Consider the following 14389-nt stretch of genomic DNA (forward strand, 5'->3'; position numbering starts at 1 on the left):
TGATTGGGGAAAACATAGAAAAGATATTGAATGTTGAAGCGGGGAGATTAATGTCTCTGTATTGACTGACATGCATGGCATTCCCTTTTGAAAAAGCAATGTAATACACCGTAAAGTTATATGTAACCCAATGTAATATAAAGAAGATTATGATGATAATAAAAAAATTAAAAAAAGAAGAATTATACTGGATGAAATTAAATTAAATAAATAATTCTTAAAAAAAAATAGAGTGCTAGTATTTTAACCAGTCAGGCATGTGAAGGTCTGAGGACTGAGGTAGGTCCCCGTGCGATGATGCCTGGCACTGTGAAAGATTACATGGTGTGATGGCATAGAGCTCACAGGGTAAAGAATAAGTCCCTGGCTTCCTGGAGCTGATGGTTAAAAGTAAGGGAATTTTGCAAGCTGGTTGTTAAACACAGACATTACTTTAAATTAAATCAGATGAACATGTAATTAAGTAGATTATATTAAAAACAATGGTAGTAAATATTCAAAACACATCAATCCTAATTATTTTATTTATTACATGTTACTATTATCTGTGCTCTTGAGGTTATTTTCATTTGTTGTAACTGTAAAGTGAAAATACTTTCTACTGGTGTGCTCCTGTCTGAGAATACAAGGGGGGTGGTTCTTCAAAATGTTCATAGAGAATGCATATTATGAAAAAATCATGCATGGAACTCAATCTTTTCTTGCACTAAAATAAACTCATAATTAATTCCATTTTCCATAAACTGGTTTTTTTAAAATTTTTTTTTTAGAATATGTGTAGGGGCCAGCAGGCAGCATAGTGGTTAAGGCGCTAGACTCCCACATAGTCAATGGCGGTTCAAGTCCCAGACCTGGTGGCTTGCTTTCTCACTTTCCCTCTCTCTGTCTCTCTCTGGGAGTAGGCATGACCTATAGCAAATTAATAATAATAATAATAATAAATACAATTAAATAAAAAATCATTTTTTAAAAAAGGAGATGTGCACATCTTTTAAAAGAGGGTATGTGCACTTGCCAGAGAGTGGAAGGGAGACAGAGAGAGAAGGAGAGCACCTTCAATGAGGTAGTCATCCAGTTTTTTTTTCCTCCATTCCTCCTGCCCATCAGAACTTTGGACATTCAAGCACAAGTACCCCATGAGTTTTCAAACCACCAGGGCCGGGATTCCAACTGCAGTTAGTCATGTGGGATTAGGCTCCCTTAACCACTGTAGCACAGGGCTGGGCTTTCTATGAACTTTTTGAAGCCTTCTATATAGGAAAATACCAAACTTAGTTTCTTCCTACCATGTTTTCACAATGCAGAACAATTCTGTGACAAAATGTGTGTGTGAGTGTGTGTTTTCCATGCCAAGCAAACCCTGCTGCTGCTATGCGTCCTCTTATGCAGTCCATTTCGGAACTCTCTCCCTGGAGATGACGTCCGACCTCATGGGCTGAGGGGTCACTCTCACAGGACAGCCACCACTCCTGATGCCAGTTGAGCTCCAGGTTGTTTAACCTGTGCTGCCAACTGACCAGCTCCATATCAGTTTTCCATGATCTACTTCTAGGGTTCAATTAATTTGCTAGAGCTCAGGGAAACACTATGTTTATTTATTTTGAGAGATTTTTGCTATTGGCCACGTGTGTGTGATGCATAGACAGAGAGACAGAAAGTGAGAAATCACCCCTCGAGGGGATGACTATGCTGCAATCCCTCCTCCATTCTCCTCTCCAGATTTTGGGTATGCACGCGCACGTACTTGGCATGAGTTTCAAGCCACCAGGTCTAGGACTCAAACTGTGGTTGGCCATGTAGGAGTCCATCAATGATTATCGATGGCCATGTAGGAGTCCTGTGGTTCCCCACTATACTTACATTTACTGGCTTATTATAAGGCATGTTACAAAGGATATAGATGATTACCAGATGAAGAGATGGGCAGAGCGAGGCATGTGGGAAGGTGGATAGAGCCCTCTAGGGCTTACTACCGTCTAGGAAATTCCACATGTTCAGCTACCCAGAGCTCTTCAGACCCTGTCCTTTGGGGTTTTATGAAGCTTTCATTACACGAACATGACTGGATTAAATCCATTGACCACTAATGATCAACTCAATATTCAGGCCCTTTCTTTTTCCTGAAGGTTGGAGACATGAAGCTGAAAGTCCCAACATTCTAACCCTTCCTTGGTCTTTTGGATAACAACCCCTATCTTGGAATTATCTAGGGGTTTCCAGCCACCAACCAACTCATTAGTATACAAAAAGACACTTATTACTTTAGCGATCCCATGGATTTCAGGAGTTGAAGACTCCAGGGATGAAGACCAAATATATATCCCACAGCATCACATACTGTATCTCTTCTTGAGCCACATTCACTGGCATCACATTGGTAGAAATACATACACCATGGAAATTGGCCAATGCTGTAAACCAGGGCTTAATGTTTTGTAGACTTAATAAAATGATAGAGAAAATGTTAATGAAACTTCAAAGTGTGTCAGATCTGTAGCTACTACATTGTGAAAGATATAAAACATTGAAGAAATAGTCTTTTAGTATTCAAATAGAAAATGCTCATATCTTTGACAAATTAGTGACGTGCTGACAAAAATCTTCATCGGTTCAGTTTGTCTTACTTGTTAGCATTTATGTCAGAATTACAGTCAATTGCGGGATGGAAATTGATGTTGTAAAACAGTTACCAGCCCCGCAGTGAATTAAGCCCAGAGACTAGTTTGAAAGAGAGGCAAGGCAGTCTCTGTCACTGAAGGGGAGGTGGGGACAGCCTTGACTTCCATCAATACAGTTCAGTATTTCACTGCTGTGAGAGGTAGAGTTGGAGAGGGTGCTGTTCCCTACAAGCATCTGTAGCTGGCTGGACCCCAACCCTGGAAAAGCTGGCAAAACTCTACAGAAAGAAGGTGGGGATGTGAGCTGGTCTCTCCTAGAAAAATGGGGGGAATAAGAGTGTGAGCAGAGGCAACACTATGGCGTTCACTCTGGTTCGCACAAAAGGACTCACTAGACAGCCTCCATTAGGACCTCCACTTGCTCAGCCTCAATCATCTCACTCAGGAATGCACTGTAGAGTCACCTGGAGTGACAATGACTAGAGTCAACCCAAGCCAAGCAACAGAATGGGGGCAAAGCTGTTGCTGTTTGGGAAGTAAGAATAGGGTGTCCCCAGCTGGGCCTCTCTCCTCTTGTGGAGGATTGGCTTGGATGCATCTTCAAAAGAAAGCTGATTTTGGTTAATGTGTTGAGCTATGAGAGAAGATGAAGGAGGGGTGAGTCTGGCAAGAGGAGATACTCTGCAGTGAGCCTCCGCCCTGAAGCCCAGACTGCCTCCATTCGGGAGCCCAGCATGTGAACACCTAGTGAAAAGCATGCTCCACGTGGAGCCAGAAGACCTCTGTGCTGGCTTACCTCACTTAGTATAAAGTCCTTCAGTTTCTCCCATGCTGTGGCAAATGACAAGAGTTCCATCCTTTTCATTTGTCAGGCACAGAAAGACAAATGCCATTATGATTGCACTTATAAGTGAAATCCAATCAAGTTGAGCTCCCAGAAGTGGAGCGTAGAGGGGTGGTTGCTGTGGGGCCAGGGGGAGGGGAGGGGATGGGGAGTTAGTGTTCAAAGGATGCAAAGTTTTACATAGACAGGAGGATTAGGCTTTGAAATCCATTGCACAGCGGGGTGACTGTGGTCAGGGGTACCGTACTATATATTTAAAACAAGTAAGAGAGCACATTTTAAATATCTCACCATCAAACATGAAAGGGAAGGGAGGCGACAGACAGGTTAATAAGCTTGATGTAATCAGGTGGCATTGTGGACATATATCAAAATATCGCCCTGTATCCCACGAACACATACAATTATGATTTGTTCATCAGAAAGAAAGAAAAAAAGAAAGAAAAGGCCAGTTGTGTCATGTCGACCTTGCTACTTGGTGGTGACCTGGGGCAATCACATCCCTTTGCCTGAGCCTCAGATTCTCCATCTATAAGACAGGAGGCATGAACGAAATGCTTTCAAGAGACACTTCTAGTGCCAGAGTCTATGAGTGCAGATCTCTGAATGGAGTTCAGCTTTCTTTGCCATCAAGGTGCTGAACTGATCAGTGCCTAGTCCTCAATGGCTATAATACCATAGGGAGGAATGGAAGCAGAGGGAGCTAGAGAAGGGGGATAGAGGTGGAAAGGAGGGAGGGGAGAGATGAGGAGGGTGTGTGGAGGAAATGACTAGAGCTGGGCATGAGGGCAGTCACTTGGTGCTGGCTCCAGCTCTGCTGCCCCGACACCCCCGCCCCAGCTGTGGGCTCCTTACCCTGCAGCATTGCTGACGTGGTATAGTAGTTGAACGGCACGTTTTTCACCAGGTATTCCTCAGGGTCCAGGCTGGCCAGTTTAGCTCCCACCAGCACCGATTTGCCCGTGCCGGCGGTGCCCACCAGCATGATGGGCCGCCGCCGCTGCATCAGCCGCTCCATGAAGTAGCACACTCGGATAGTCTCACTGGTGTGCACCAGGCAGGCCTGGAATGGGGACACGATGAGCAAGGGTGGGCTCGAGGTGGAGCATATGCAGCATGAAATGTTCGGAGCATTTCAGAAGAGGGGCTTCTGTCATGGTGGAGCTCACCAAACAAGCGTAGGTCAGATGCATCTTCCTTCATATCCACAGTGAGACCATCCCATCAACCCATGCCCGGGCTCCTTGTAGCTGGATAGAGAATTCCCATTCTCTACCACTCTCCTCTGTCTCTCCGTGATCTCTTCAACATGTTTTAGAGTTTTCTGTCCCTGCCACCTTTGCCCCTTTGCTCCCAGGATGCCAGGGAGCCTTAGGGGAGCCTATGACTTCACTCCATCTCTGGGTTCCATTTAAAAGGCATGTAGCCAGGGTTGCCTAGCTCCTAGCAAGGACAATATGAGGCTGTGGATACAGAGCAACTCCTGGAGCTTCAGCAGATACCTGGGGATGACTGCACATCCTTGGCCGCTCATCTGTACTCACCTGCAAAGGCATCTCAGGGTCAAATTCAAACTGGGGGATGAGCTTGGACCAAGGCTCGAATTTCTTGGTCTCTGGATCTATGTAATAGTCGAAGATGGTTCCCTGGGAAGGAAACTTGACTGTCTTGAACTCGGTCAGCCACCATTTGCTGAACTCTGCCCGGTAGTCCACGAGCTGCAAAAACAAAGCAGGTCAGGAGACAAGGTCTTCTGGAGACCCTAAAGCCCAGCCAGATGGCTGGGGGGAATGCAAAGGGCCTCATCTGCAGACCTGCTGAATCCTCCAGGAAGGACAGTACTTCCTGAGAGCAGCCCTGACCAGGCACCGCTGTGCTCTAGGGTCGTACCAAGCTTGGGTATGTGCCAAGCCGCTCTAGCACTGCTGCATCTTATGGCTGTGGAAGGGTGGAGAAGGTTGGGGTTGGGGGGAAGGGTGCAAAAACAGAAGGATACTGGGAGCCCATGACTGCAGGATGGGCAAGTGTGGCCCAGGAATCCCAAGGAGGCAGACTGGCCCGCATCCTCTCAGATGCCTGAACTTCTTTCCAGAGGGCAGTCAGGGTCAGACGGGGTAGAATGGCGACACCTGGAGCACAGTGTGGTTGAATGAGGAGAGTCTTGGAAGGGAAGTCAGGTATGTAACCAGAAGCACATCGCTACTTTCTTTTTTCTTTTGGAGAGGTTTTTGCTACAGGGCATGTACGCTCACCCAGCAGACAGAGAGACAGTGAGACAGAGAGACAGCGAGAAATCATCCCCCAGGGGGGATGGCCACGCTGCAATCCCTTCTCCTCCATTCTCCTCTTGGGATTTTGGGCACGCATGCACATGCGCCCAGCGTGAGTTTTTTTTTTGGAGAGGTTTTTGCTATAGGGCGCGTGTGCTCACCAGACAGACAGAGACAGAGAGATAGAAAGCGAGAAATCATCCCCCAGGGGGGGTGGCCCGGCCACAATCCCTCCTCCTCCATTCTCTCATTCTCCTCTCGGGACCTTGAGCACGCACGCACACGTGCCTGGCGTGAGTTTTAAGCTACTAGAGAGCTGGACGCGAACTGCGGTCGACTACTTGGGAGTCCAGAGGCACAGCCATTATGCTGTTGGTCCCCACATCACTACTTTCTGTGCCTCAGTTTTCTCATCTGTAAAATGAGGTCCTAGAAAAGATTTCTAAGGTTCTTTCAAAAATTAAAATTGTGGGGAACCAGCAGTTAGAGTAATGGCTATGTCGCTGGACTCCCATGTAGTCGACCGCGGTTCGTGTCCCGGACCCGGTGGCTTAAAAAACTCACGCCGGGCGCGTGTGCGTGCGTGCCCAAGATCCCGAGAGGAGAATGGAGGAGAAGGGATTGCGGCGTGACCATCCCCCCTGGGGGGTGATTTCTCGCTTTCTGTCTCTATGTCTCTCTCTGTCTGTCTGGCGAGCGCACGCGCCCTACAGTGAAAATCTCTCCAAAAAAAAAAGAAGAAACAATTAAAATTGTGGGACTGGCAGATGGCATGGTGGTTGGGGTGCTGGACTCCTGTATGGCCACCCATGGTTCAAGCCCCAGACCTGGCAGTTTATTTTCCCACTTTCTCTCTCTCTCTCTGGTTAAATGAAAAATAATAAATAAATACATAACTTAAAAAAAAAGAATTAGGGAACCAGCAGTTAGCGTAATGTCTATGTTGTTGGACTCCCACGTAGTCGACCGTGGTTCACGTCTCGGACCCGGTGGCTTAAAATTCATGCCGGGTGTGTGTGCGTGTGTGCCCAAGATCCCGAGAAGAGAATGGAGGAGAAGGGATTGCAGTGTGACCATCCACCCTGGGTGGTGATTTCTCGCTTTCTGTCTCTATGTCTCTCTCTGTCTGTCTGGCGAGCGGATGTGCCCTATAGCAAATATCTCTCCAAAAGAAAAAAAAAGAATTAAAATTCTAAAATCAAAGAACAGTAGGGGAGACAACACTATCCTGGTCTCCCTCACAGAAGGAATGGGTAGAGGCATGTAATTTACATGCCTACCAATTAGACCACGAACCTCTTAAAGACAGGACTGTGCACTCTACGTGTGTAAACCATCTTAATGTGTCAAGACAAAACACACACGCGCATGCACACACATACACACAACATACCTATTGCTACTGACAACCCTCTCAGAGAGCAAACCCACTATTTGAATATATGGAAAAATCCTAAGAAAAATCCTAAATAAGAAGGAGATCCAGATTGGGCAATTTAGGAAATAGTCATGAGGGCGGGGCAAAGGATGGACAGACCATGGAGCGGGTCTGCTGGCCTCGAACTCTGAAGAAAGGACACCCCTCATTTTGTCATCTACTAAGAAACATGGAGGTTTTTTTTTTTTTTTGAGAGGTTTTTTCGCTGTAGGGCGCATGTGCTCGCCAGACAGACAGAGAGAGACAGAGAGACAGAAAGCGAGAAATCACCCCCCAGGGGGGATGGTCACGCTGCAATCCCTTCTCCTTCATTCTCCTCTCGGGATCTTGGGCACGCATGCACACGCGCCCGGCGTGAGTTCTAAGCCAACGGTTCCGGGACGCAAACCATGGTCGACTACGTGGGAGTCCAGCGACATAGCCATTACGCCAACTGCTGGTTCCCATGGAGCCTTTTTGATGAGAAGGCTTTAAAGTGAAAATGGAGGCCCAGCTTAGTGGCCCAAGTGATAAGGATAAGGCACTACTGAATGCTATTGGAGCCATATGTGAGGGCCTGGGTTTGAATCCTGGGTTAACCCGAACACACAGGGCACACCTGTGGGTACCTACGTCACCCTGGCTTGGGTGGAAGGCTGATGGGGAGTAGGGGATGGGAAGGGTAAGATGATGGCATAGTGAGACACTGTCAAGAGAAACTTGTGTCTCTTTTGCTCCCTCTCACAGGAAATAAATAAATAAACTAACTTTAAAAACTGGGAATGGAAATAGGCCTAAGACAAGGACGAATGTGTGCTATCTCATTCCTACTTGATGTTTATTAAGGGGACAAGGTAGCTTCCCAATAGCACTGTCTCCAGTCAGAAGCCTAGGGAGAAACTTCATATTTTATCCATAGACAAAATTCTAAAAGACCTCGAACTTCCTATGGGAGCCACGTTTTATACTTACATGGAGACTCTGAGATGAGGGCCACCTCGAGAAAGAATGAAGTTGTGGATCTTCTCTTTTCCTCACTTCCAGTTCCACCTTGAGCTACCTGGTCAGTTTCTCAGCCCAGCCACTGGCTGGACATGCTGGCCTGGTCTGGCTCCTGTAACCTGCTGCCCGACCTCCCCTCCTGCTGTGATTGAACGCGATAGAGACCGGGTGATCTCTACCAGGCTGTGCTAGGCCTGTCTCAGTGCAGCTCTATGGTACCACTTCAGCCATGGTTCTTATACAACAGGCCCCTGACTCCCCATCTCCTGTGGAGTCTGACAGATCTCTTCCCGCCCTACCCTTTAACCTGGATGACACTAAGGCTTTACTGGCATGCCGTTATAGAGTGAAGGACCCAATTTTACCTCATTTGATCTTCACAATGCTCTAGATTAGCTTGGTTTGTTCGAATAATCCCTGTTTTATTTTTTAAATTTCCACAGGGCTCGTATACTAGCTAGAGAAAGACAGAAAGAAAAACAGAGGGAAACGAGGAGAAAGCACTCCTCCGGCAGAGTATGGTCTTACCTCAGTCCTTACTTTTCCATCCCTCCATCCTGTTAGGGTTTGGGCACAGATACATACACATGTGTTCAGTGTGTTTTTTTTTAAGAGTTGGAATTTGAACCATGGGCAACCATGTGGGATCCACCCCCTTAACCACTAGGCCTGGGGCCGGCCCAGCCCCTAGTTTATATACAGAAAGACAGAATGGGGAGATGGACCCAAGTTTTCAGTCTTGCAATCCAGAGCTCTTTTCTACCAAATGAGAAATAATTTTCTGTGATCACAGCAAAGGATTTAGCCAAGACTTATTTTTTTTTTAAAAAAATTGATCCTTCTATTCTGGTATAGGATTCATTTGTATTTGTACTTTGCTTTAATGACAGCTTTTTTAATGTAAGCACCATCAGTGTTGTGAATATTTTGGCCAGATTCCTACTTTCCAATTTATGGCACTATTTTTAGTGTGTAGCTTTAACGCAGGTGGTGTGGGGGATCTTGTGTATACCCTGCTGCTAAAAGCTTTCTCCCTCATCCTCTCCCCAGCCACCAGCAGAGCTGCCCACTGGCCTCAAGTGCTCTAGAGGTCAGGACACCTGGAGGGATGCTTTCTCCTGGGTTTTTAAAGAGTTGACTGGATTTAAACTTTTCTATACAGAGACAGAAAAATTGACCAAGTATCTTCATCCCGATATTCCACTGTCTGCTCGGCACCAGTGTGGGAGAGAAGCCCAGCAGTTGCTGTCTGACATTTGAGCAGCTGAAAGGTCAGAGACTGCATTTGAAGGAAAGCAATAACTTATGCTTTCGGGATCTCCATGCATTTCAGCTGGGTCAAATCTATCCTGCTGGACTCTCTGCCTCCTTGTCTCTAAGAGGAAATGTAAAACTGTCAAAGAAGCTGTCCATGGAGAGGCTCCAAGGACTACAGAACAGACAGCGCAGCATTTTCAGGTATCAAACTCCTGATGGATCTACCCCCAGCCCTTGGAGAGTTCCTGTTCTGTCCCTAGGGCATCTGGCTCTGGGGAGGGAGACAGAGAAACACACACTTCCTGCGAGCATGTGAGAGCTACTTCCTGAATTCTGAGCACCAAAGAATGCATTCAGGGGTGATGGGTAGTAGGATGGATGTTACAACCAGGGCCTGTGAAAATAGAAATCCATTATTGATTCTTTTTGTCTCAGTTCACTTCCTTTTGGGATTCTTAGAACATGGCTTTGCCTTGGGAGGCTGAAACTTTTTGCCTTCCTTTGAAAGAGTTTCATAGTCAGCCCAGACCAGAAAGAGTGAATCATAAGTCTCCAACCAACCACTGCAATTTTGTCTGATCCCTTCCCGTGAGGGCGGCACCAGATACTTGCCATCAAACTGAACGTTATGTTAGGAAAATGTGAATAATGAGCACACGTGCTGCAGCCATATTCTAGGTGCTTTGCACACATTCACGTTGGGTGATTAGAACAGTAGGCGTTCTCACTGCCACCCGAGAATGGGGCAGCACTAGGATCATCCTTTGTGTGCTTGGGGAGAGTGAGGGAGAGAGACGGGTTCAGTTACTTGCCCAAGGGTCCCTAGATAATAGTGGCGGAGTTACAGTTCGAATCCATAGTCCAAGTTCTTTTAATTGCTATTGTTTGGTTTTTCTCGTTTTTTTTTTTTAAACCCATTGTATTGTTATATGAATAATCATTAAAAAGCTGTACATAGTTAATGTATACAACTCAATGAGTTCGGATGTTTGTATACACCTGTGAAACCATCACAATGATGCATAAATCTATCCGTCACCTCTAAAGTCTCCTCTGCCCTCTTGTTAATTAATATTGTTGTTGTTTGTCATAAGAATACTTACTAGAGGATCTAATCTCTTTTATTTATTTATTTATTTATTTATTTATTATTTTGCTATAAGATGTATATGCTTGCTATAGAGACAGAAAGAAAGAGGTAAAGTGAGGGGGGATGGCCAAACCACAATCCCTTCTCCATTTTCCTCTCAGGATTTTGGGCATGCATGCACACATGCCTGGCATGATTTTCAAACCACAAGGTTGGGGACTTGAACTATGCAGTTCGCCATGTGGGGTCCAGCCACCCAAACCACCATTCTACCTGTCTGGCCAATCTATTTTCTAAGCATTTTTTTTTTTCAAGAAAAAAAGAAAATCTAGCCAACCAGTTGATGGTGATTAGGATGGCTGGTTCCTACATGTACAGTTCGAGTCCCAGACCTGATGGCTTAGAAAACATGCCAGGTGCGTGTGTGCCCAAGATCCCAAGAGGAGAATGGAGGAGAAGGGATTGTGGCATGGCCATTCTCTCTGGGGGTTCTCTCTCTCTCTCTGCCTCTCTTTTTCCTGGTTTCTCTTTGGTAAGTGAATGTGCTTTAGCAAATTTAAAATAAAGAAGGAGAAAATCCTGCTTTTGGGACAACATATATGAACCAGAAGGACATTATGCTAAGTGAAATAAGACAGACACGGAAGTGCAAAAATACTGTGATCTCACTGATGAATCTGAAACAGTTAAACTGTAGAAGCAGGAAGTGGAATCACAGCGGCAGGCTAGGGGAGGGGACAATGGCAGGTTTGGGTCAAAGGGTGTAGCTTCAGTTATCCAAGATGAGTAATTCCAAGATGAAGAAATGTTCTGTACAGACTAGTGCCTATGGGTACCAAGACTGTATTACATATTTAAAAATTTGCCAACAGATTTTGCTAACAGACTCCATGTTCTTAACCGCTATCAACTACTGGCTGATATGATAGCTAGAGTCAGGTGTAAGAGACTGGTTTGCAATACTCTTGAATATGTGTTTCTGAATAAAATGCCTTCTATTTGGAGAGAAATAAATCAAGTAAGAGGCTGGAATATGAGAAGGGGTAAGGAATAGAAGGTCAAGACATTCTCAACCAACATCTCTACCCTTAAATAGGATGAGACTATTTTCAAGCAATATCATGAGATAAATACCAAGTTACCCTCCTACTCCTATCCTTTGCTCCAAACTTCTCTGGACAGCTCTGTGTTTGGGGGTGTGCAAACATGATGGTTAACTCTGGCCTGGCGTCCTTGTTCTCAAATATGATTAGAAGGCTCAAGGGATTCCTTTCATTCCAGCTTCCATAGCATCATCACCTCTCTCTCTCTCTCTCTCTCTCTCTCTCTGAAGCACACATCCAGACATGAAAGTCCAAAAATACTGTGATCTCACCAATGAATCTGAAACAGTTAAACTGTAGAAGCAGGAAGTGGAATCGCAGCGGCAGGTTAGGGGAGGGAGCAATGTATTGTCTATATCCCAGCAGGTGCACAAACCCAAACACGACATAACCCTCCAAGACATGAGAAATATGTTCACTAACCCAAAAGTAACAATCCCAAACACATCACAACCTCATCTATCTCACCCCACAAAACACCACTATAGGGATGGATGCCTTTAGCAGCATAATAGGTAGTTAGCGAAACAGTCTGATGTTTTCAAGTTAATTCTGTCATGTCCTATCTTCTAAATCTTCCCTGGAGGGTTAGTTCCTGTTATTACGGTTTCGACGTGGGTGTTGACCTCAGCACATTCCCTTACCTGATCTTGGACCAGTGCTCCACCGAAAGCCCAGATGGCAGCAAACACAAAATACAGCTCATAGGTTTCCTTGGGGCAGTCCGCAGGGATGTCCTCTTTGGTCAGGAGACACTCAAGAAGGTAACACACCATCTGAACCATGCTCTGCTCGGGGACTGGAATGATCTTTTTAAACCTGAAAAGAGAGGCCCGACGTACTCTAAAACACCACGGATATCTACTCAAGAGGCTCTGTGGGACGGCTATGGAACCCAGTTGGTTTCAGTGGAATTATGATCTGCCATGTTCTGCAGGATTACAGAGGACCATAGTGCTACGTAAGCCTTTATCTTCATCAGCTATTCTTAGGTCAGCTATGTTTATAAATAAGAGCCTGGAGCTCTCCTGAGAAGATTCCTTTTTTCCCTTTCTTTTTCTCTGATCCCCTTGCTTCTCTTTTCTGCTCTTCTCTTTTCATTGATGACCCTCTCTCGGTCCTCGGGGAATATAAGTGGCTGCAACGAGACCGCTAAACACTTCACTGTTTCACCCTTCACAATCTCTTTAATTGTCACAAAGCACCTAAAAAGGCAATTTGGATACAGTTCTAAGATTTATCCTTTCACTTATTCACCTCAGAGGTTTTCTTCCAATGAAAACATATTTTCTGAGACCAGAGTCTTATCTGGAGAGTAGAATGGGGCAGATAGTTATTTTATACAATCATGATTCAACTGAAAATAGACCTCTGTGTCTTTGTGGTGGTCTGATGTTTGAGCTTTTAATTAACTTGTTTATTTTAAAGTATTTATTTGTATTGAGAAAAAGAGGGAGAGAGGCACCCTTGACAGGATCTCCCCATGATCTGCCCCCCCCACACACACACACCTCAAAGCCAGCCAGGGTCATGGTCACAAGTGTGCCCAATGTGTTTCAGGTATACCTGACATTTGTCCCTTGGTCTTCCATGTGGTTCCAGCATGTTGCTGCCCATGGTTGGGCCATGTTTGCACATTGAAAAAAAGCAATCACTTATTTAATTGTATTTATTATTATCATCATTATTATTTTACCTTTGCTATAGTAACCAGAAAGAAACAGAAAGAGAGAAAGAAGGAAATTGAGAAAGCAAGACACCAGACCCAGGATTTGAACCATGGTTGGCCATGTGGGAGTCCAGTGCCTTAAACACCATGCCATTTGCACATTTAATTTTGGCCTTAGAGGTCTTAATGAAAGGTGGCTATAAAGAGGTGCTTATGGCTCAAAAGCACCCTGATCCCATGGGATCACCACCGCTCATGAGATGATGAGCTTACAGGGTGCACAGAGGCAGAGTTGACTGTCATAAGACGAGTGACACCATCAACTGACACTTCGGAAGTCATTTTCCGGCATTGGGCTTTCAACTTGCATTGTATGACATTTGTCTTCAGTGTCTTAAGTTTGTTTTTATTTTATTTATTTTACTTTTTAAACTTTTATTTTTTCTTATTTATTTACTTATTGCCAGAGGGGCTATGTGCTTGCTGAAGAGAGAAAGAGGGAGGGAGAGGAAGAAAACACCCAGTGGGGTGTGGTCATGCTGCATTCCTTCTCCACCATTCCTTCCTGTCAGGAGTTTGGGCATGCATGCACATGTACCCAGTATGTTTTTCAAGTTGCCTGGGCTAGGATTTGAACTGCAGTTGGCCATGTGCAATTTGGTTCCCTTAACTACTGGGCTACAGGGCTGGCCCTGTGCTTGTTTTTAATCTAGTTGTGATTCTTACAACAATACAATAGAATGGGGTCTAACAGTCTAGGTATTACTTTCATGAACAATGAGAAAAAAAAGTCCTTAGCGGACTTTCCTTCACTTATTTTTATGAATATCTTACACATTTTCGTAACAGAACAATAGAATGGAACTATCTCAAGCCCAGTATTGGATGAGTCACCAAGACAACAGATGCCAACTGTGTGTATATTCTTAGATGAGATACCAGACTATCCAGGTGCAGCCTCGGCCCCTCACGCTTGCAGGCATATAGAGGATTAACCTGGGAGCTGCTGGAGGGACTGGAAATTAGCACACAGAATTTTGGAGAGAGTTGCAGTGTGCAAAGATGCCCCCTTTCCCATTGGGAAGGCAGGTGCTTGCCCCACATCTAGAGGCAGGGAAA

The 14389-nt window shown here is 45.2% G+C and overlaps 1 protein-coding gene across 1 annotated transcript in view; it reads right to left on the minus strand.

Annotated features, from left to right (window-relative positions):
- Positions 1-14389, minus strand: part of DNAH9 (dynein axonemal heavy chain 9) — a gene marked incomplete at its 5' end in the record, with an annotated part of 330910 nt that overhangs the window by 199585 nt on the left and 116936 nt on the right. The window contains 3 exon segments of the mRNA XM_014590899.1: positions 4318-4525; positions 5007-5180; positions 12246-12420. Coding sequence (XP_014446385.1) covers positions 4318-4525; positions 5007-5180; positions 12246-12420 — 557 coding nt within the window.

This window comes from Tupaia chinensis, unplaced genomic scaffold, assembly GCF_000334495.1.
Source record: "Tupaia chinensis unplaced genomic scaffold, TupChi_1.0 Scaffold000495_1, whole genome shotgun sequence".
Lineage (NCBI taxonomy): Eukaryota > Metazoa > Chordata > Mammalia > Scandentia > Tupaiidae > Tupaia > Tupaia belangeri.